Here is a 22,357-nt window from a genome sequence, read left to right as displayed (position 1 = left end):
TCCAAATGTGCATCCAACTCTGTCCTGTATGTCTGCAACTTACCTTGGTTAAAAGCCATTCGCAACACCTCCTACCTCCCTCTTCCCAGTCCTCTCCTCCTCTAATAATAAACCCCACCTCAGCAGGGGTATCCTGACCCACTCAGTCACCAAAGCTAGAAACCTGGTAGCCGTTTTAGGCTCCTCCTTCTCCCTCACCCATCAAATCTTGCATATTCTAACCCCTAACTCCTCTAGCAGCTGAACTCACATCTTCATATGTCCTGCTGCTGCCTGAGTTGAGGTTTTAATTACTCCTCATCTGGATTACTCTGAAATTCTGCTAACTGGTCTCGTAATCTCCAGCCTCAAACTCTCTGATTCATTTTTCATTTTGTTTTCCAAAATGCAAGGTCATCATACCACTCCTCTATCTGAAAACCCTCCAAAGGTTCCTTGTTACCTACAGAATACAATGCCAACTCCTTGGGTTGGCACTCGAGGCTTTCTCTGGCCTGGCTCTCTACCCCACTCCTCTGAGCATCCCTCCCTTTCCGATGTCTGGACTCTTGCCCCCAGGCCCACAGAATGGCTTGCATAGCAGGCCAGCCCACCTCTTCTTGACTTGCTCAACTTGCTCCTTCTCCCTGGATTGCCCTTTCCTGTACTTTTCTTTCTGGTTCTTGTGCCCTTCTCTGTTCAAAATCTCTTTTAAAACCTTGCATCCACTGGGAAGATGAACCCTGATTTCAGAATCTAACCTGGGGTGTAAAGCCTGTTCATTGCTGTAAAAAACTTGGCACTTACTGTAGAGAAAAAACCCCCAGCAGTTGAAGGATGGCTGGAAGTTGGGGAAGAAAGGTGTTCTTACTTCCTCCCTTTGTCTTCAATGCAAACCTGTGGGAATGACGTGGAAGGAACTGACAAATATGTGAGAATATGGAGGTAATTAGATGGAATTAGAGGAAATCCAGGTACTGTCATTCTGGATAGTGTAAGTTACTTCTATTTCCCTCCAAAGGCACCATGGCAGGTAATGGATGCAAAACAGCTAGAAGTCCTGGACTGGGGAGTTCTTGCCTCTGAAGCCATCACACTTATGGAGAACGAGGGGGCCCGAGAGCTTTCTATGAAGTATAAACATTCTTGAATGAATTACAAATGGCCCCTTCCTCAACCTCTCTGATTCCCCAGAGAAGCATGGCGGACACTCCAGGAAAGAGAAAGTTTCAGGTGATTTGTCATTCTCTTCAGGTTCATGAAGGACCCTCTAAAACAGGTCAGAGAGGCTCTCAGTTTAAAGGACCAAACAGGGGCCAGCCCCATCGCCGAGTGGTTAAGTTCGCGTGCTCCGCTGCAGCAGCCCAGGGGCCGGATCTTGGGCGCAGACATGGCACCGCTTGTGAGGCCATGTTGAGGCGGCGTCCCATATGCCACAACTAGAAGGACCTGCAACTAAGATATACAACCATGTGGGGGGGTGGGGGGGCGGGGATTTGGGGAGATAAAGCAGAAAAAAAAAAAAAAACGATTGGCCACAGTTGTTAGCTCAGGTGCCAATCTTTAAAAAATAAATAAATAAATAAAGGACCAAACAACATCGCCAATAAGCAGGATTTGGATTTAGGATTGATATCAAGGTGAACATCCAGAGAAGGTGGATTGCTAGAAACCTGAGATAGAACTGAAAACCAGGAGACCAGGGTGAGGTTACGTACCCTTTGGCAGATCACCTTACCCTGGCTTTTGGTTTAGCATTTAGCTAAAATCTTTTATGATTCTGGTGTTCCTCCTTATAGTCATAATATGATACGCTTCACTATTGTTTAGCAAGCAACTTAAAAGATTCTCTCATAACGCTTTTCCTAAGAACTAATGATTAATTGATTATCTAGCAAAAGTAGTTTTGGCTTCTCTACTTATGCTAATATTATGTATGTGTGATGGACAGAATTGGAAGTCAAGTGCTGGTTAGAGCTGAACTTTAGAGGTCAAGAAGATAATTATCTCTATGATTAACAATGAAAAACAAAAACAAAACAAGAAAAGCCCTGAGGTTTAGCGATGTCTAACCTAAGATTAGACATCTCTAATCTTTGATTTGGATCAATATGTCAGTCTTCAGTTTCTCCCAGTACATTATTCGCTATTTCATATGATAAAACTACTTCAAATGAGCAAAGTGCATATTCATACATAGACTAAATTAACACACACACTCACTGGGCCAAAATAATATTGCCAAAGGATTTTGAGATATTGAGATATCTACACAGAAAGTATATGTGTAAAAGTTCTCTTAACGGTGCTTTGATGAATACTATTGTCTTTACCTGAAAAGCACAATGCCCTTCTCAATATTCACACATAATGTTATTTTCCATGCTATTCTGTGACCAGCCTAGATTTAGCTCAACCTGGCATTTAGAATCTGTGTCCACACAGGTAGAACCTGAGCATGCTTGGCTCAATACGTACCTATTTCCCACCGTTCAGTTTTCATTCACAATTAGTGTTATAGGTGGGAGAACTAGTTTCAGTTTGCTTGCATCTGGGAAACGGTAATCTGTGTGAGAGATAAGGGTTAGCTTGCCTGAAAAAGAAGTTACCAGTCATAACTGTGATTATTGGTAACTCCTGCAACCTGGGGAGTAAGGATATGATTTGGGCTGATGATGGAGTGGGAAATGTTTTGGAAGGAAGCAAATAAACTATTAGGTGGTAGAGAAACACACAAGAGAGTTTGTATCATTTAGTTCAAAAGTTTCCTCAAGCAAATGACAGAACTGATTAGCAGAAATATTTTTAATTAGCTGAGCTGAATCCAAAAGAAAGAATACAAGTCCAAGTCAACAGAGGAAGTTTATTGGACTTCCTATTTAAAACAGATGTTTTATGAGAACTCTGATTAATTTCTGAATGTGATAATAACAGCAGTTTATGAAAAGGAGAACCCCAAAAGTCAATAATATCCAGGCACTTCCACTTCTAAAAGGTGCACAGAATGTAGGACATTTTTGCAGGTGGATCAATCACCCTGTGGGCAGGAAGTTCAAAGCTGGGGTTTGGTAGCTGGTGGAGAGGAAGAACCCCCGAGGAAGAGGTCCTGGGAGGCAGGCAGCAGTGGAACCTGGGAAGCAGGCCATCAGGCAGCAAAACTGATGCAAAATCCAGGAGGAAATGTTTTCTGTGAGTTGGTGCAGTTTCCTGTGGATGAAGCAGCCCTGTTAGCTGATGCAAAGTCCTGCTATAAACTGAACTTCTACTATTTTTCGTCTTTGGTGTGTGAACTTTGAGGTTACCTATTAAAGTGATTTGGTCTCACCTACTAGAGTAGATTTTCAAAATTCAGAGCTCAAGCATTCCCTTGCAGAGAGTTTGGCAGAGAATAACCATTTTCATTGCTTGGGAGGAAGGCATTGACTTCCAGGGAGTACATCTTTCCTCCTCTAAAGCCAAGGAGTTCTCCGGGGAGGAATCAGAATTCCAATTTGTTGGCAGGTTGTCCCATTCTAGCACTCAAGAGACAGTCTTCCCCACAATTTCTCCCTCAATCCCATCTTGTGTATACAGCTTTGGCTCTCAAGTCATCTGGCTGGCCAAGAGTTTTGAGATACCACCCAAGGAGGATGGATAGTTAGTAAGGTCAGAAGTCAAGTGTAATTAGGAATCGATAATATGTTGAACTTTCTTTCCATGGAAGTTATCTAATAGCTAGTGGAATAAAAGAATGAATTCATAAACCACATCATTTCGCAATAGGATCATAAATACAACTATGTATTTAATGTGTTACCTGAAGTTTCTTAAGGAAAAAACATCAAGATAACATTTGAGAGGAAGACATAGAGGAAAATGTCTGTAAGTGCATTTTGGTAAACTACTAATGTCAAAAATACTTAAAAATCCAGTGTCCCCATGTGTATATGTTGATTAAGATTTAGAAGCTTTTTTTCTTCTTCCAATTAGAAAAAAAGAAATTATATTATTAAATGTCTGCACCTCAGAGGACCCCAAATTTAAATGCTTTGCTATTTTGAGTTTGCTGACAGAGGTGGTAATTAACTATGGCCAGCCTTTGGTCTCAATCTGCCTGTTATATACTCTACAAATTACTAATGTCAAAAAAATAGTATCTGTAAAAAGAGAAAAATTATTGCAGAATTATCCTTGATTTTATTGAAGTCATTTGAGAAGCCTCAAATGACCTATATTTGGGTTTTATTCTGAGATGAAATTAAGACAGAGTAGAGGATGGAATAAGATTTGCTCACTGACTTTGTAACTTCAATAAAATTCATAATATTATATTGTATTAAATCATAAAAAGACATGAAGAGACTTGGGAATACGGCCTTTTTTTTCTTTTTAACATAAATAATGGCATTAGTTCCCAAAGCTTTTTTTCTTTTTTTTGCTGGCAATCGTGAACTTCACATGTATCAGATAGTTTTGCTATGTAATGAGTCACCTCAAAATTTAATGGCTTAAAACAACATTTTTTATTTCTCACAATTTTGTATATTGGCTGGGCGATTCTCATCTGAGTCAGTTTACAGATTTGGGGAAAGTATAGATATAAGTTTCAATTAATAGAGCCACTATTATATAAATCTTGTCTTACTATCCCTAGAAACAAGATGAAATATATCTCCCTGTATTTAAAACAAAATAACTTGGGCTTAATTGTCTTCTTTTAAATAAAGTTTATGTGCATAAATATTAAATACCATCTTTTTTTTATAAAGTAGAATTAAATAAGATAAATTCTGTTATTTGGCATTGTCAAGTATTCTTGAGACATTCTTTTTAATGTCATAATCTGCTTAATAGCGTTAGTATATATACCATGCATGGATTATCAGTTTGTTAATTTAAATATAATAATAAAATATGATGGTCCAAGACGTTGTTTCTTCTATGTATGGACTCTTTTTCCATATGTATTTTCACCAACTACTAATTCTGAAAATCTGCTATTATTATGGAGATTACAAGCGCTAGGATTAAGAGAAGGCAACTCCAGGACGTGAGGTCTGCACCCTAGAGGTGAGAGCAGCAGGCACTGTAGCAACACACAATGTTAGCCCCCAGCTCATCTCCTACAGCCTCCTTGTGCAGGAGGAAACAAAGGCTCCGCATTCTGCTCACAGCCACAATAAGAACAACTCTGGATCTACTCTTTTAATTCTATGTTTTCTATGCTTTCTTAAGGGAGGAAAATGGGGAAGATACTTTAATTCTACAAAGGAGATTTGAGACCTAGTCTTTTTCATTCTTTGAAACCTACTACAGAAATTATAAAAAGTGTTGAATGAGAAATAACATTTTAATTCTTAGACCTTGATTTTTAACTACTTAACATTTTAATTAGTGTTTTTAGTTTTTGCCTGAAGATTTTGATATGTTAATTTTTAGGTGTTGAAAACATTTGAAGCTACAATTTTCCAGTGGAAGAAACGAGAACGATTTTTAAGGGTTTCTGGGATAGTGAAAAATCATATGTATGTCTTAAAAGTTTTACAAGACCTTGATAGCTAAATATTATTAAGTATATAAAAAATTTATATATTTCATTTTACTCTGCTTTCATATCTGTTTTACCCCAAATTCAATTTGAGAGGTTGAGGGAAGGAATGGAAATATCTCCACCTAGTGGTCAGCATGAAGTAAAGTTAATGAAACCAAATTAAGAAAACATTTTCTTTTTGACAGAGGATCATCCACTGTACATAATTAGTGCGAACCTATAAGTCTATGACATAATGTGCTTTAATTAACATTTACTTAGATGTTAGTTACCTAAGTGAAAATAAAATGTAAATAGTAAGTGTTTGCAATTAAAGTGAAAATAATAGATGGCAGTTTCCTCATGTTCTTGATAAACCTTGACATTAGTTTCTACACTTAGAACACTGCCAGATGTTGACAGGGAGGTAACATGTCTTCCAGGTGGAGAAACTGAGGCTCACTCGTTTCTTTTCTCTGGTCTTTATGAGCTCAGTCATGGCAGGACTCTGTCCCATTTTGCTAACTAATGTATTTCCATGCCTAGCACAGTGATGGGGGCACGTAGTGGGGCCTCAGTAAATAGTCCTTGAACGATAGAATGAAAAAAATGATGGCAAAGGTTCACGAAGGCATAAAGGTTAGTATAAAAAGTGAAATTGATCAAGTAAATATAAATATTACACACTCATAATATGGCTGCTACTGTTCCAATTACTATCTCAATGTATTTATTTACTGTTATAAGAATGAATCTAGATTTAAAAGCACATACAGAATTATGCAAAAAGAAGCAGTCAGAGACAAAAGTGAGTCACCTGTGTTTAGTGACTTCTTAGGAATAAAAAATGAATATTTCCTTATTAAAACTCAAATCCACACACATAAAGAAATTAAAAGTATGTGAATATTGTTCAGAACAGAAAGAGTGAGGCTGGAAGAACAAGAGTTCCTTCTAGGAATTAGTTTGATTCCCACTATGGGACTTACATAAAGTACTTACTGTCTTTGTGTTCAGATCTTTCCTTGTGTAAAATCGATCTAATATTGTCAGAATATCACAGTTTCTAAAAGGCTTTAAGAATTTTGAGGGAAAAGCACATATGCCATATATATAAAGAAGTTATCAGGAATAGTAAAGAACTGCAGGAGAAGCTGTTGGGCTCATGTATCTGCTTTTGTTTTGTTGTTTAACGTCCATGGTCTTTTAGTGAAATGATGTGGTATTGATCCTCACATAAACTACTGATTTGAGTTCCAGTTTAATTGAAAATGCTGTTATCTTTCTTCTCTTTATAGAAAGCATCATCATTCACCAGTTACGTATGAACTCCAGATGAAATGGTAAACCAAGCACACACTGCGTGTGCACCTCCTCTGAATCCCTGTTGAACGGATAGTATCTCTACAACCCTTCGTCGTCACTAAGGTCCTCTATGCTACTGATCACTACTGGAAATATTTTTCTTCTTCCAGTGAATTTTTTTTGAGGATATAATGTAAAAGCTGAAAATGGTGTTGCTGATAATATGAAAACAGGTAGCAAGAGCAACTCAATCTTTGTGTCAAAAGTAATTTCTGCTCCTTTTGAAAGCTTTCAGGTCCATGGGCACATGCTATGTAATTTATTTTTATAATACACTTTGTAATGTGATTTTTTTTCCTAAAGTGTCTCCTTTTTCATAGTCTAAGGCACATATATCTGTAGAATACACTATCAGTTCTTCAAAATATTGGTATTGGTGCATTCAACCCAGTAACCTATAATCATTTTCTTTTATCAATTTGTTCTTTCTGAAGAAAAGAAAGTACAACATTCTCTATATTTCCCGGGGTGAACTGAAGAGGTAAACAGAAGCAAGAGGTTCTGGAAGAAGTTGTATTAGTGCTCACACAATGCCGTGGTTCTGATCATGGTTCAACACTAGCAAATAATGCTCTGATTTAAGAGTTTAATTTGAAATACTTAAAGCCAGTTTTTAAAGCTGCTCTTTGTAGTTTTCTGTGCCCAAATCCCTGGATGAACTGATTTTCATATGGAACAAATTAATAAAAGGAAATGTATGATTTTAACCAGTGAGGGCTATAAAAACGGCTTCCACTGGCAGTTCAGTTATACTTCTGTTTGCTTATTTACTTACATGTACAGGACTTATCATAAGGACTGTGATATCAAGATATTTCTCACAATCTACCCAAAAGAAAGCCTGAAAATAAAAACTGACCTAGATAATATCAGTGTCTTTTAAAAAAATGGTGAGAGAAATCTCCAGATAAATAACTCTTTTTTTCTTGATTCATAGGATTTGGACAGATTTTCATAATCACATATAGGCTGGAGAATACATTCTTTAAAGATAAAAAGCACAACATGCATTACTCAAAACTCAATGTTGGAGCTGCTGTTGAATTTAGTTTTAAGTGAAAAAGTCTACCTGAAAGCCTAGTAACATAGGTTTTTTTAAAAGCCTTTGTTAATGTGGAGATGTTTTCAAGAAGGTCTTTATAAAGCTTATGTAACTTTACTGAGATAAAAGAAAGAATGCTTCTGAATGTTATGAGGATAACCAAAAACCACACATGTAATACTCTTGGCCCATTTCTCCAGTCCAGAGGGTGCACCCAGGTTTATATGCCCATAAAGGGGAGTCCACACTGAATTTCAGAATAGAAAAATTAATTTTGCATTTCCTCCCCTATGTAATTCTGGAAAGTGTTAAGGTATACCTTGTGGAATTAGCAAATCATATTCAGTAGGTATTATAAATTAAATAACTATATTTTATGTAAAATTATTTTGATTTTTCTAAGTACAAGAAATGCTACAGTAGGTTTGTCCTAGCTTGAATGATTATGAACACATCACATAACCTGCAGGGCTTTCAATTACTGATTAAGAAAACTAGAGCGTGTATGTGTGAAGATTTAACAAATTGTTATTGGTTTTGTTTTCTGAAAGTGTTTCTGAACAGTAATGACATTTTCAATTAGAAAAGGGGTTTATTTAGTATTCTTATATATTTTGATTCACAGTTAAGATCCCTATTTGCTAATGTTTATACTTCTGATGGCAAAAATATTCTGATACATCACAGATTAGCACTTGAAGCAAATAACTTCTTCTCAACTTGTGGGAATTTTATTACACTAATAGTGAAAAGGCTATGAAGAGATTTGACTTCTTGACTTTAACATATTGCAAGTAATTTATGTATATTTGGATCTAAAGTTTTTATTTCTCCCGGATTTATAATGAAATTTGTTCCTTGCAATGCGGAGTGAGAATGATGGTTCAATAAGAATCACTTGGATGGATGCTGAGCTTTTTTCTGCCTATGCTTTGATTAAGTCCTCTGCTTAAACTCAAATGGAACCTGAGTGACAGATGAGTAAAATTAATTGAAAATTGTTTTAAAATAAAATAGGATATTAAAAATTAACAGAAAATAGAAAACACCAAATAGTCATATCCTTATCCAATGAATAAACAAACGAGATCACAAATGGTCATATCCCAATATCCACTCCAGTTGAAAAATTTGCCTCCACATGCAATCCTCGCACCATCCTAGGCTCATAGTATTTCTATATCTTTTATTGTAAGTAACTCTCCAATCATTAATATGAATGAGAATTAGTTTTGAATGGAATAATTTTGTTTTTGGAAATATAATCATAATCAGTGTTTCCAGCTTAAGGCACAAAAATTGAACTAATCCATTATTTTACTCTTTTCTTTTTGATTAGAGAGTTTTTTGAGGGTATCTTCTGCACAGATTTTTTTCCCCAGTATTTCATGAAATATTAGAGTTTGGTGAACATAGCGGATACAGTAAATATTCCAGATATTAGATGCCTAGAATGTTCACAAAATGTGAAGAATTAATTGTATCTTAGGAAAACTATAAAAAAAAATTCATGTTGTGGAATATCTAGCTTAAGCATTAACAGACACACCAACACAAGTGAAATAATTCACAGCTTCTAAAAATCAGTGACAGAGCAAGAGTAAATGAGGTGCTAGATGATGTAAATATGTTTGCATGCTTTCTCTTTATGCTGTGGTTGAATCTTCCTGGAAATATAAAACATAGCAAAAGTAGGCTGTGTTCATGAATGTGAGAAGCAACAATTCTAAAAATAACGAAATGCAAAATAGAAGTTTAAAAAAATGTAACTGGCACCTGACACATATATTCCCCCCTGGACTCCAGTGCTACACCTCTGCTAAAAATACTGATTAGAGGGTAAAGAGGAACAACAACAAAAATTGTTGAGTTTCATGGAATTAACTTTGCTTAGTGCCCATTAGTATATTATTTTCTTAAATATTCAGCATTTACTCCATAACTTGATGATGACAACTGTGTTACCTAAGGAGAATGCTGCAGATTCGTAAATTTGAACAGAAATGTTTATAGGTGTCACGACATGATACATTTATTTTCTGGGATTGCTTTTTGTTTATGTTATTTGGGTAATTTTACCTTACCATTCACAGATTTTGTTATTTCAACAGTGCAGATTTGTATTTATGTAATCTAGATTTTGCTTTAAATCATCAGATGTTAGCTTCTCCAATATAAGAGGCTTACATTGTGATCAGATATTCTTAAAAGTCTTGCAGGTTTAATGGATTTTCAAAAGCAAAAAAAGTGCACTGAAAAATTATGGAGTTACATTCTATTTTCACAGCATTCTCAATTTTGCCTTCTTTAAGTTTTATTAAGTACATGAGAAGTTTATTATTTTCACTACAGCCAAGTGAATTCATGGATGTGTACTTGTCTTTTATACGAATGTAATATCCTGCTTTCAGTTCTTCACAGGTTATTGAAATTATTTAACCAATTAAGACATTCTCTGTGTTATTTCCAAAGTCAACTATGTTTATGAAAATCTCACCAGAGTGAGAAAAATAACCATTGTGATATAAAAGCATTGTGCAATATTCTTCTTTGAGTTGGAACATAATAGTCATAAAATTAAAATAATTTAAAATGAGTAGCCAACCTTCTTTTTATTTAAAATTGTTTGCTTTAAAATAGTTTTCACTTCCGCATTTCATATTTTCTTAAAAATATGGTGTTAGTGTTTGTCACTGAGAATAAGCAAAAGAGGTACAGCAGATCTGCCAAAATGAGAGATGCTTTTCCTCTGAGTTACATCATAGTTTGATTCTTTAGTAAGATGAAAACCACAAGACATCAAGATGGAAACTGGTTACAGGGTTTTCCTCACCCCTATATCCTCACCGAATGCACTGTCACTCACTCACTCCACTGCCCACTGCTGTCAATCTAGAAGCAGATTACTCGCTAGGGCAAACGCTCCCGAAGTTTGCCAGCAGTTCACAGCCAGGCTCCTGCAGAGGCAGTGGGGTGATGGTCTCAGCAAAGTGGGATGAAGATGATAGTGAGCCTGTGCTCTGACCTCCTATTTATTAGCCTTGTACCAATAATGGTGGTCCATAGCCATAGCCAATCCTAACTTAACTTTGCCTTATTTGGGACAAAGGAATGGGTTTCTCCTGTTTATTATTTAAAGATACACATATAAAAAAAACAGGCAAGGATGATATTTAAACAAAGAATCCACAGGAAAGTTGCAGATGTCTCGTCCACAGCACAGCTCTGTGGCCTCTCTTGGAGAAGTGGACCCCTTTGGTGCCCCTGGTTTAAGAGCACTGGCTAAAAGTAATTGTCTGTTCATTTCACGACTTCCCACGAAGGGGAAGGGGTCTCCGGATTTCCACCATATTTGCTCAAATGGATTTGTTCACCTTGAGCCCTGGGCTGGAGTCACCTTTAATGAGCACCAGGCTTTTCCCTTGTGTAGAGAAATTGGAGTAACTTCCCTGGCCCCATGCTTGTTGGCAACAGGGCACATTGCACCATACTCTTTTCTTTGTTTTTTTTTGAATGTCATTAAAACCTACTTTTGAAAATTGTATTTAATGACACCTCAAGGAATCTATGAGAGAGGTCAAGCACTGAGGCCTCCCTTCAACTGGGCAGCCCTCACTGACTATGTGGTTCCTGACATAGCGACCTGATCCACAGATAACAGTTGCAACCAAGGTCCCTGGAGCTCCCAGATAATTTTTCTTTAAAGATAATCAGTCCTCCTTTAGCTTCTCCTGGCATTATTTCCAGCATTTCTTTCAGAGATAAGCATCTCTAAAGAGAAAATCCTTTTCTTTCCCTGCAGGAGTCCATTTGTCCCATTCTGCCTTACATTGACTGCACCGGTGTAGAAAGCTGTCTTCCCCAGTTTGCCTGTAAGCTTCTTAAAGGCAGGACTTGCAAGGTACTGGATAAATGTTAGCAAAGGGCAATATAATTCCTTCTTGGGAGAAGCCTTTTCCCATTCTTCTCCCAGCTGTCTTATCTCCTTTCCCCCAGTCTTCACAGACATTTTCCATGACCATAACCACATTCTCATTTTTGGCCTTTCTCACACGCCGTGGGCACTTCTTTCTTCTCTTTGGGAGCAAGGCATATGTTTAGTCAAAATGGCAGAGTATTTTGTAGGCACCTGATTATTGACTCCTAACCCCAAAGGTTGCTCCTTTAGGCATACTAGCTGAGCCGGGGTATTCTGTGCTAGATCTTCCTCTAATTGATTCTTCCCTTGTGGAAACCTCTGCCCACTGAAGGCTTCAGATGCAGAATATCTGGATTAAACAAGAAAAGACTCTCAATAATCACTGATTCGAAGGGAAGATACGCTCTCTGCAAAGACAAAAGGCCCTCATTATATCAGACCACCAGATGGTCTATGCTACCCCAACAAGAGAAGTGTGTTCAGTCATTTTTGATTCACAAAGAGGCCAAGCATTGTTTCCTACATAGAGCATTGGTGCAAGTAGGCTGTGGGACAAATGGACTATATAAGCTAACAAATGGATTACCTCTGAGAAATGGAGGGTACAAGATCTCTGTTTCCTGGGCAACGATCTAAGATCTTGCTTGAGAAAAAGAACATGATTAGCCAGGGTCTTGTAAATCATTAATAATAAGTGTAGTACAAGGTTCAACTTTCTCATTGTTCCTTTATTTTTGATCCCATTCTTTCCTGGGTGGAGACTATAATATCAATCTTTTCTTGGTGTTCTGAGACCAATTCCAATGTGTGGGGAGGGGAGTCCTCACCCATACAACCAAGCAATTCTTGGATACCAGCAGTGTCAGAGAGTTCAATTCAATTCTGACACTACCTGGAGATAGCATCAGACTCCACAGTTTGCGGGCTCAGTCCTACAGGACTGCCTCTCGCCCGCCCTTCCCCTCAGATGCCAATTGCAAGTCCAAGTTGTTACCTGTACTTCTGACCAACTGGCTATAAATCAGGTTCCCGCTACCCGCTCCTTGGGTTTGATTAATTGCTAGAATGGCTCACAGAACTCATTGAAACATTTTTTTTTTAAAGATTTTATTTTTTTCCTTTTTCTCCCTAAAGCCCCCTGGTACATAGTTGTATATTCTTCGTTGTGGGTCCCTCTAGTTGCGGCATGTGGGACGCTGCCTCAGCGTGGTTCGATGAGCAGTGCCATGTCCGCGCCCAGGACTCGAACCAACGAAACACTGGACTACCTGCAGCGGAGTGTGTGAACTTAACCACTTGGCCACGGGGCCAGCCCCTCATTGAAACATTTTACTTACTAGATTACCAGTTTATTATGAAAGGATATAGCTCAGGAACATGCAGATAGAAGAGATGCATAGGCAAGATATGGGGAAAGGGCATGGAGCTTCTCTGCTCTCTCCCAGTGCACCACGTTCCCAAACTTTCCATGTGTTCACCAACCTGGAAACTCTCCAAACCCTCCCCTCTAGGGTTTTTATGGAGGCTTCATTACATAGTCATGACTGACTAAATCACTGGTCATTGGTGATTGTTTCAACCTCCAGCCCCTCTCCCCTTCTCAGAGGTTGAGGGGTGGGACTGAAAGTGCCAACCCTCTAATCACATGTTGGCTCCACTGGCAACTGGCCCCATTCTTAGGTGTTTTCCAAATGTCACCTCATTAATATAACAAGACACCCTTACTGCTATCATCACTTAGGAAATTCCAAGGGTTTTAGGAGCTCTGTGCTGGAAAGGGAGACCAAGACCAAATAGAGTCATCCCTTGGTATTCTCGGGGGATTGGTTCCAGGACTCCCCTCTGATACCAAAATTCATGGATACTCAAGTCCCTTATATAAAATGGCACAGTATTTGTGTATACCTATGCACATCCTCTCGTATACTTTAAATCATCTCTAGATTACTTATAATACCTAACACAATGTGAATGCTATGTAAATAGTTGTTATACGGAGGTGTTTAGGGAATAACGACAAGAAAAAAAGTCTGTACATGTTCAGTACAGACACAGCCATCACAGGCCTTTTGATCTGTGTTGGTTGAATCCAACAGTGTGGAACCCCTGGCTATGGAGAGCTGACTGTGTGTATTCCTTATTGTAACTCACGTGCTGGAGGAAGAACTATCCCTCTATCCTGCAGGTTCTTCTGGGCGGCCTAAGAATTAAATTGACATCAGACAAAATAACAGGAGAAAGTCAAACAAATTTAATAACATGTATACACCAGACAAACCCAGAAAAACTGGGGAGTTCTCCAAAATGGCCAAGGCCACCACCTTAAACACCATTTTCAGCTAAAGACAAAAGAGGATGTTGAGGGTGGTGGTTTGGGACTGCAAAGGGGAGGCAGCCAATTAACATGGAGATGGAAAAGCAAGTGTTTGGTAAACAAATGTTTGCTGGGCCATCTATAGACAATGGGACCTGAAAGAGAACTTTGATAAAATAGGCCTTGCTAGGTGCCTTCCTGTCTACCACACCTGGAGTTATCTGTGGTGATAGCTCCTTCCTGGGATAGGCCTTCTATCTTAAATTCTTCTAGCAGTTAGGGGGAAGGTCAAAGTTTCTTTCTGAGTCTTTTGTTCTTAAAAATAATCAAGCCCAAAAGATACATTTTGGGGTGGCAAATTCTGATTCCCCACAATCACAGTATCATACACTCAGACTTTAACACCCATTTCCTCATGGTTTAGCTCTTGACATCATAGAGGGGATGAGGTGTGGTGCCTCCTCAGACCTCCTATAATGTCTTGTGCACACATCTTATATAGCACCGACCTCATTATATTTCAATTGTTTGTTGGCAAGTTATCTCTCCCACTAAAATGTGAGTTCACTGAGAGTAGGTCAGATTAGTTAAACAAGATTTATTGAATATCTTTTATGTCCTAGGCACTTTGTCAGGTGTTGGAGATATAGAAATGAATAAAAGCAGTCTCTGACCTTGAGAAGCTTTTCTCTAGTAGGAAAGATAGATGTAAACAGGCTATTTTTCAATATTATGGTAAATGCAAGTCTAGAGGTCTGGATAAGTTGCCTCGAGCTCAGAGAGCAGCTTTAAGCTCAGTCCAAGGGACAAAGAAAGCTTCTTCAAATTGGCTACTGATTTGAATCTTGAAAGATGAGTAGGAATGAGCCAGCAAGGCAGTTTCAGTGGAGGTGGGGTTTGAGGTGGAGGAGCAGCGGATTGGTGAGTGACTGGTTTAGCAATCAAAGACAGTGAGTGCAGATTATTTTTCACAGAAGATTCCGTGACAATAAAAATGATATTGAGGAACAGTATGTTGATCTCCTAGCTCAGAGGGAAGTCCTTGGAGGTCTTGGTCTTTGTTGTCATAAATATTTAGTTCCATTGACTAAAAAAAGTGTTCTCCTTGTAGGGGAGGAAGAATACTTCTCTACCCTCTAGGTCCTTCTGGCTGGTCTAAGAATTAAATTGACATGAGACAGAACAACAGGAGAAAATCAAACAAATTTAATAACACATATACATAGAAGAGACCCAAGAAAACTGGGTAACTCGCCAAAATGGCCAAAGCTACCTGCTTAAATACCATCTTCAGCTAAAGACAAAAAAGGATGTTGGGGGTAGTAGTTTGGGACTTCAAAGGGGAGGAAGGCAATTTACATGGAGATGAAAAAGCAAATGTTTGGTAAATGAATGTTTACCATGCCTTGCAGAGACAATGGGACATGGGGAGGGGGGACTGTGATTAGATGGCCCTTGATAGGTTCCTGTCTACCACACCTAGTTTATATTATACTATAGCTATCTTATGGTGATAGCTCTTTCCTGGGACAGGACTTTCCATCTTAAGTTCTTTTAGGTAGTTAGGGGGAAGGTCAAAGTTTCTTTCTCAGTCTTTTGTTCTTATGAATAATCAAGCCAAAGAGACAACTTTCGGGAGTAGCAAATTCTGATCCCCCACACTATAATTTATGGCACCTATCATAAAAATACACTCCATGGAATGTAATCAACTGAAAGATTTTATACAGTGGAAGTCATGAAGTCTGAGGTCTCTTTCTCTTTCATTTAAAGAAAGTGTGGAATTATGAGAATGAAACCTTATTTCCTTCCCAAAACAAAGTTCTTAGGCTGTCTGCTAAGGAATTTTGGTGTCATTGCTCATTCCTCTAATGCGAGTAACCATTAAAATATCTTGTTTGACTTGTATTTCTGATTACTAAGATTATTCATGAACTTGCAAAATCTTTCATCACAACACCGATAACTTCAGGCTAATCAGACAATCTCTCAGAGTGAGAACAAAAGGATTTTCATAAATGCCTAACTGAAAAAGTTTAATAAATACACTATATTTATTTATTTATACATTTATTTACTGCATCAGCTATTGATGCAATGAATATAAGAAATTAAATTTATTATACAGATTCTACATCAATCTTTTTCTAAAAATCTTCCCAAATACTTAAAAGTGAATATTATTTAGTCCCATTAAAATTCTCAAAAGTAAGCTGCCATGATTAACTGAATAGGAAAAAAAGATTTTTTCCCTCCAAACATAAACAAGCAAAAATACCATCCAGTCACTGAAAACAATTCAAACTCTTTCCAGTCCCTAAGAACTTTCTCTGACATTCATGCTAGTAAAAACTGTGGCACATTTCTCAGCTGTCTTCAACTTTCCTAAACATTGTTGAGCTATGCATGTGAATGGAATGGTTTGAATGTGGTTAGAAGCTAGAGAGCTAAGGCACTGGCAAATACTCAAAGAAGTCTCCCAAGCAAATCTGTGCCACGTTTTAGCGAAACACTAAACAGACCAGTTTCAGTTTCATCTTCTTAATTTTTTCAGTTACTTAATAGTTATTCAATATTTTTTCCTTCAATGTTTCTGGTTACCTAGATCACTGGCTTGAACACAGCAATTGAACTAAAAAATGAAAATTTCCTACAAAAGTTCCCCTCCAAAAGCTATTTATATACACCTTTCAGATGGTTGGGTTTGCACCTGCTCCACCATTTTGGATTTACTTGTGTTTTTAAATTATTATTTTATTGAGGACATAATAGTTTATAACATTGTGAAATTTCAGGTGTATATTATTATTTGTCAGTTACCATAGACATGTACCCCTTTAACCCTTATGCTCACCTTAATGCCTTTTCCCTCTGGTAACCACGAAACGTTCTCTTTCTCCATGTGTTTATCTTCTACATATGAGTGAAATCATGTGGCATTTGTCTTTATCCATCTGGCTTATTTTATTTAAGATCATACCCTCAAGGCCTATCCATGTTGTTGCAAATGGGATAATTTTGCTTTTTTTTAATTTAATTTTTTTTATTTTAAAGACTTTTTTAAAAAAAAATTTCCTTCTTATCCCCAAAGCCCCCCAGTCATAGTTGTATGTTTTACTTGTGGGTCCTTCTAGTTGTGGCACGTGAGACACCACCTCAGCATGGCCTCATGAGCAGTCCTAGGTCCATGCCCAGGATGCAACCTCACAAAACCCTGGGCTGCTAAAGCAGAGCATGTGAACTCAACCACTTGGTCATGGGGCTGGCCCCTGATTTTGTATTTTTTATGGCTGAGTAATATTCCACTGTACATATATATACCACATCTTCTTTATCCATTCATCAGTCACTGGGCACTTGGGTTACCTCCACTTCTTGGCTATTGTGAATAATGCTGCAATGAATATAGGGGTGCATAAGTCTCTTTGAATTGTTAATTTCAAGTTCTTTGGATAAATATCAAGTAGCAAGATAGCTGGGTCATATGGTATTTCTATTTTTAATTTTTTGAGAAATCTGCATACTGTTTTCTATAGTGGCTGCACCAGTTTGCATTCCTACAGCAGGGTATGAGGGTTCCCTTTTCTCCACATCCTCTCCAACATTTGTTATTTTTAGTCTTGGTAATTATAGCCATTCTAACAGGTGTAAGGTGATATCTCATTGTAGTTTTGATTTGCATTCCCCTAATGATTAGTGATGTTGAACATCTTTTCATGTGCCTGTTGGCCATCTGTATATCTTCCTTGGAAAAATGTCTGCTCATATCCTCTGTCCATTTTTTGATTGGGTTGTTTGGTTTTTTTGTTGTTGAGTAGTATGAGTTCTTTACATATTTTGGAAATTAACCCCTTATTGGATATGTGATTTGAAAATATTTTCTCCCAGTTGGTGGGTTGTCTTTTTGTTTTGTTCCTGGTTTCCTTTGCCTTGCAGAAGCTCTTTAGTCTGATGTAGTCCCATTTGTTTATTTTTTCTTTTGTTCCTCTTGCCTGAGTAGACATGGTATTTGAGAAGATCCTCCTAAGACCCATGTCAAAGAGTGTACTCTCTATATCTTCTTCTAGGAATTTTGTGGTTTCAGGTTTTACCTTCAAGTCTTTGATCCATTTTGAGTTAATTATTGTATATGGTAAAAGATAATGGTCTACTTTGATTCTTTTGCATGTGGCTGTCCAGTTTTCCCAAAACCAATTATTGAAGAGACTTTCCTTTCTCCATTGTATGTTCTTAGCTCCTCTGTTGAAGATTAACTGTCCGTAGATGTGTGATTTTATATCTGGGCTTTCAATTCTGTTCCATTGATCTGTGTGTCTGTTTTTTTTTTTTTTTTTTTTTTTTTGCCAGTACCATGCTGTCTTGATTACTATAACTTTGTGGTATATTTTGAAGTCAGGGATTGTGATGCTGCGAGCTTTGCTCTTTTCTCTCAGGACTGCTTTAGCTATTCAGGGTCTTGTGTTGCCCCATATAAATTCTGGATTCTTTGTTCCATTTCCATGAAGAATGTCATTGGGATTCTGATTGGGATTGCATTGAATCTGTAGATTGCTTTACATAGGATGCACATTTTAATTATGTTTATTCTTCCAATCCATGTGCATGGAATATCATTATTTCTTTATGTCATTATCAATTTCTTTCAATGTCTTATGATTTTCATTGTATAGATCTTTCACCTTCTTGGTTAAGTTTATTCCTAGAAATTTTATTCTTTTTGTTGTGATTGTAAATGGGATCATATTCAGTTCTCTTTCTGTTATTAGATTATGGAAATGCAACTGATTTTTCTAAGTTGATTTTGTACCCTGCAACTTTGCTTTAGTTGTTGATTATTTCTAATAACTTTCCAATGGACTTTTTGGGGTTTTTTTCTATAAAAAATAGTGTCATCTGCAGTGAGTTTCACTTCTTCATTGCCTATTTGGATTCCTTTTATTTCTTTTTCTTGCCTAATTGCTCTGGCCAAAACCTCCAGTAGTATGCTGAATATGAGTGGTGAGAGTGGGTACTCTTGTCCTGTTCTCAGAGGGATGGCTTTCAGTTTTACTCCATTAAGAATGATGTTGGCTGTGGGTTTGTCACATATGGCCTTTATTATGTTGGGGTACTTTCCTTCAATACCCATTTTATTGAGAGTTTTTATCATAAGTGAATGTTGGATCTTGTCAAATACTTTCTCTGCATCTATTGAGATGATCATGTGGTTTTGACTCCCCATTTTGTTAATGTGGTGTATCACACTGATTGATTTGAACCATCCTTGTGTCCCTAGTATAAATCCCACTTGATCATGGTATGTGATCCTTCTAATGTATTGCTGTATTCAGTTTGCCAGTATTTTGTTGAGGATTTTTGCATTGATGTTCATCAGTGATATTGGCCTGTGATTTTCCTTCTCTGTGTTGTCCTTGTCTGGCTTGGGGGTCAGGGTGATGTTGGCCTCATAGAATGAGTTAGGAAGTGTGCCATATTCTTCAATTTTCTGGAATACTTTGAGAAGGATAGGTATTAAATCTTCTTGGAATGTTTGGTAGAATTCTCCAGAAAAGCCATCTGGTTCTGGACTTTTATTTTTTGGGAGGTTTTTGATTACTGTTTCAATCTCTTTACTTGTGTTTGGTCTACTCAGATCCCTATTTCTTCTTGATTCAGTTTTGGGAGGTTGTATGAGTCTAAGAATTTATCCATTTTTTTCTAGGTAATCCAATTTGTTGGCATATAGTTTTTCATAGCATTCTCTTATAATTCTTTGTATTTCTGTGGTATCTGTTGTAATTTCTCCTCTTTCATTTCTAATTTTATTTATTCAAGCCTTCTCTCTGTTTTCTTAGTGAGTCTGGTTAAGGGCTTATCAATTTTGTTTATCTTCTCAAGAACCAGCTCTTTTTCATGTATCCTTTCTAGTGGTTTTTTTTTTTTTTTGGTTTCTATTTCACTTATTTCTAATGTAATTTTTATTATTTTCCCCTTCTGCTAATTTGGGGCTCTGTTTCTTCTTTTTATAGTTTTGTTAGGTGTAGTTTAAGAGTACTTATTTGAGATTTTCTTGTTTGTTAAGATGGGCCTGTATTGCTATGAATTTCCCTCTTAGGATCACTTTCGCTGCATCCCATATAAGTTGGTATGGTGTCTTTTCACTTGTCTCCAGATATTTTTTGATTTCTCCTCTAATTTCTTCATTGATCCATTGGTTGTTCAGTAGCATGTTGTTTAGTCTCCACATGTTTGTCTCTTTTCCAGCTTTTTTCTTGTAGTTGATTTCTAGTTTCATAGCTTTGTGGTTAGAAAAGATGTTTGATATGATTTCACTCTTCTTAAATTTATTGAGGCTTGCGTTGTTTCCCAACAGATGGTGTATCTTTGAGAGTGTTCTATGTGCACTTGAGAAGAATGCATATTCTGCTGATTTTGGATGGAGTGTTCTATACATATCTATTAATTCCATCTGGTCTAGTTTTTCATTTAATTCCACTATTTTCTTGTTGAATTTCTGTTTGGATGTTTGGATGATCTATCCATTGATGTAAGTGGGGTGTTGAGGTCCTCTACCATTATGATGTTGCTGTTAATTTCTCCTTTTAGGTCTATTATTAGTTGCTTTATGTACCTTGGTGCTGTGGTGTTAGATGCATAAATATTTATAAGTGTTATGTCCTCTTGGTAGACTGTCCCTTTTATCATTATATAGTGCTCCTCTTTGTCTCTCATTGCCTTTTTTATCTTGAACTCTACTTTGTCTGATATAAGTATGGCAACACCTGCGTTTTTTTTCTTCCATTAGCTTGGAGTTTCACCTTACATCCCTTTACTCTAAGCCTGTGTTTGTCTTTAGAGCTGTGTCCTGGAGGCAGCATATTGTTAGGTCTTGATTTTTAATTTATGCTGCCAGTCTGTGTCTTTTGATTGGAGAATTCGATCTGTTTACATTTAGAATACTTACTGATATATGTGGGCTTAATACTGCCATTTTATCACTTGCTTTCTGGTTGTTCTGTATTTCCCTTGTTTCTCATCCTGTGTATTTCTGACTGCCAGTTCATTTTGGTGTTTCTCTATGATGGTTTTCTCAGTTTTCTCTGTATTTATCCTTTTGTCTCTGTTTTGATTTTTTTAGTGGCTACCATGAGGTTTGTATAAAAGATCTTGTAGATGAGATAGTGCATTTTCTGATAAGCTCTTATTTCCTTAGTCTGAGCATGTTCCATCCCTATCCTCTTCACCATCTAAGTTATTGTTGTCACAACTTACTCTGTTTTGTGTTGTGAGTTTGTGATTAAGATGAACTGATTATAGTTATTTTTGATGCTTTCCTTCCCTTTATCTTTAATGTCACAATTGTTTGCTAACCTGTTCTGATAGAAAGCTGCAATTTTTTTATTTTGTCTGTCTATTCATCTCCTTGATTAAGACTTCATAAACCCTTTATTTTTCTTTTCAGGTATGAGGACCTTCCTGAGGATTTCTTGTAGGAGGCAGTCTTGTGGCTTTGAACTCCCTCAGCTTTTATTTATCTGGAAGTTTTTATTTCTCTATTCTATCTAAAGGATAGTTTTGCTGGATAGAGTATTCTTAGCTGAATGTTTTTGTCTTTCAGAATTTTGAATATATCATTCAAAATTCACAATTTTGAATATATCCACTCTCTCCTAGCTTTTAAGTTTTCTGCTGAGAAATCTACTGAAAGCTTGATAGGGGTTCCTTTGTAGGTTATTTTCTTCTGTCTTGCCTACTTTCATGTTTTTTCTTTGTCATTGACTTGTGAGTTTTACTAATATATGCCTTGGAGGTCTTTTCACATTGATGTAATTAGGAGTTCTATTAACTTAAATTACATGTAATTCTAGCTCCTTCTCCACGTTTGGGAAGTTCTCAGCTACTATTTCTTTGAACAACCTCTCTGCTCCTTTCTTCCTCTCTTTTCCCTCTGGAATATCTCTAATCCTTATGTTGCATTTACTAATTGAGTTGGATATTTCTTGGAGAATTTATTCATTTTTTTTCAGTCTTAGTTTTCTCTCCTCCTCTACCTGAAGCATTCTATATTTCTGTTCTCTAAATTACTAATTCTGCTCTTCATAATATCAGCTCTATTTTTTTAAGGATTCCAGATTATTATTTTTTTTAATCTCACTCATTGTGTTCTTCATCTCCAACATTTCTTGTTGGGGTTCTTTTTTAAAATAGTTTCAATCTCTTTTGTGAAGAATTCCCTCTGCTCATTAATTT

General features: G+C 37.1%; 1 protein-coding gene across 5 annotated transcripts in view; it reads left to right on the top strand.

Annotated features, from left to right (window-relative positions):
- FILIP1 (filamin A interacting protein 1) overlaps nt 1–10,494 on the top strand; it is a 221,663-nt gene extending 211,169 nt beyond the window's left edge. For all 5 annotated transcript variants that reach the window (XM_070558962.1, XM_070558958.1, XM_070558963.1 and 2 more), the window contains exon 7: nt 6,787–10,494. In XM_070558962.1, the coding sequence (XP_070415063.1) occupies nt 6,787–6,827 (41 nt within the window). In that variant the 3' untranslated portion in view covers nt 6,828–10,494. The remainder of the gene's footprint in view (nt 1–6,786) is intronic.
- Nucleotides 10,495–22,357: the final 11,863 nt, after the last annotated feature.

This window comes from Equus przewalskii, chromosome 9, assembly GCF_037783145.1.
Source record: "Equus przewalskii isolate Varuska chromosome 9, EquPr2, whole genome shotgun sequence".
Taxonomy (NCBI): Eukaryota; Metazoa; Chordata; class Mammalia; order Perissodactyla; family Equidae; genus Equus; species Equus przewalskii.
Note: the sequence above shows the minus strand (reverse complement) of the source record. Positions and strands in the feature narration are given on the sequence as shown.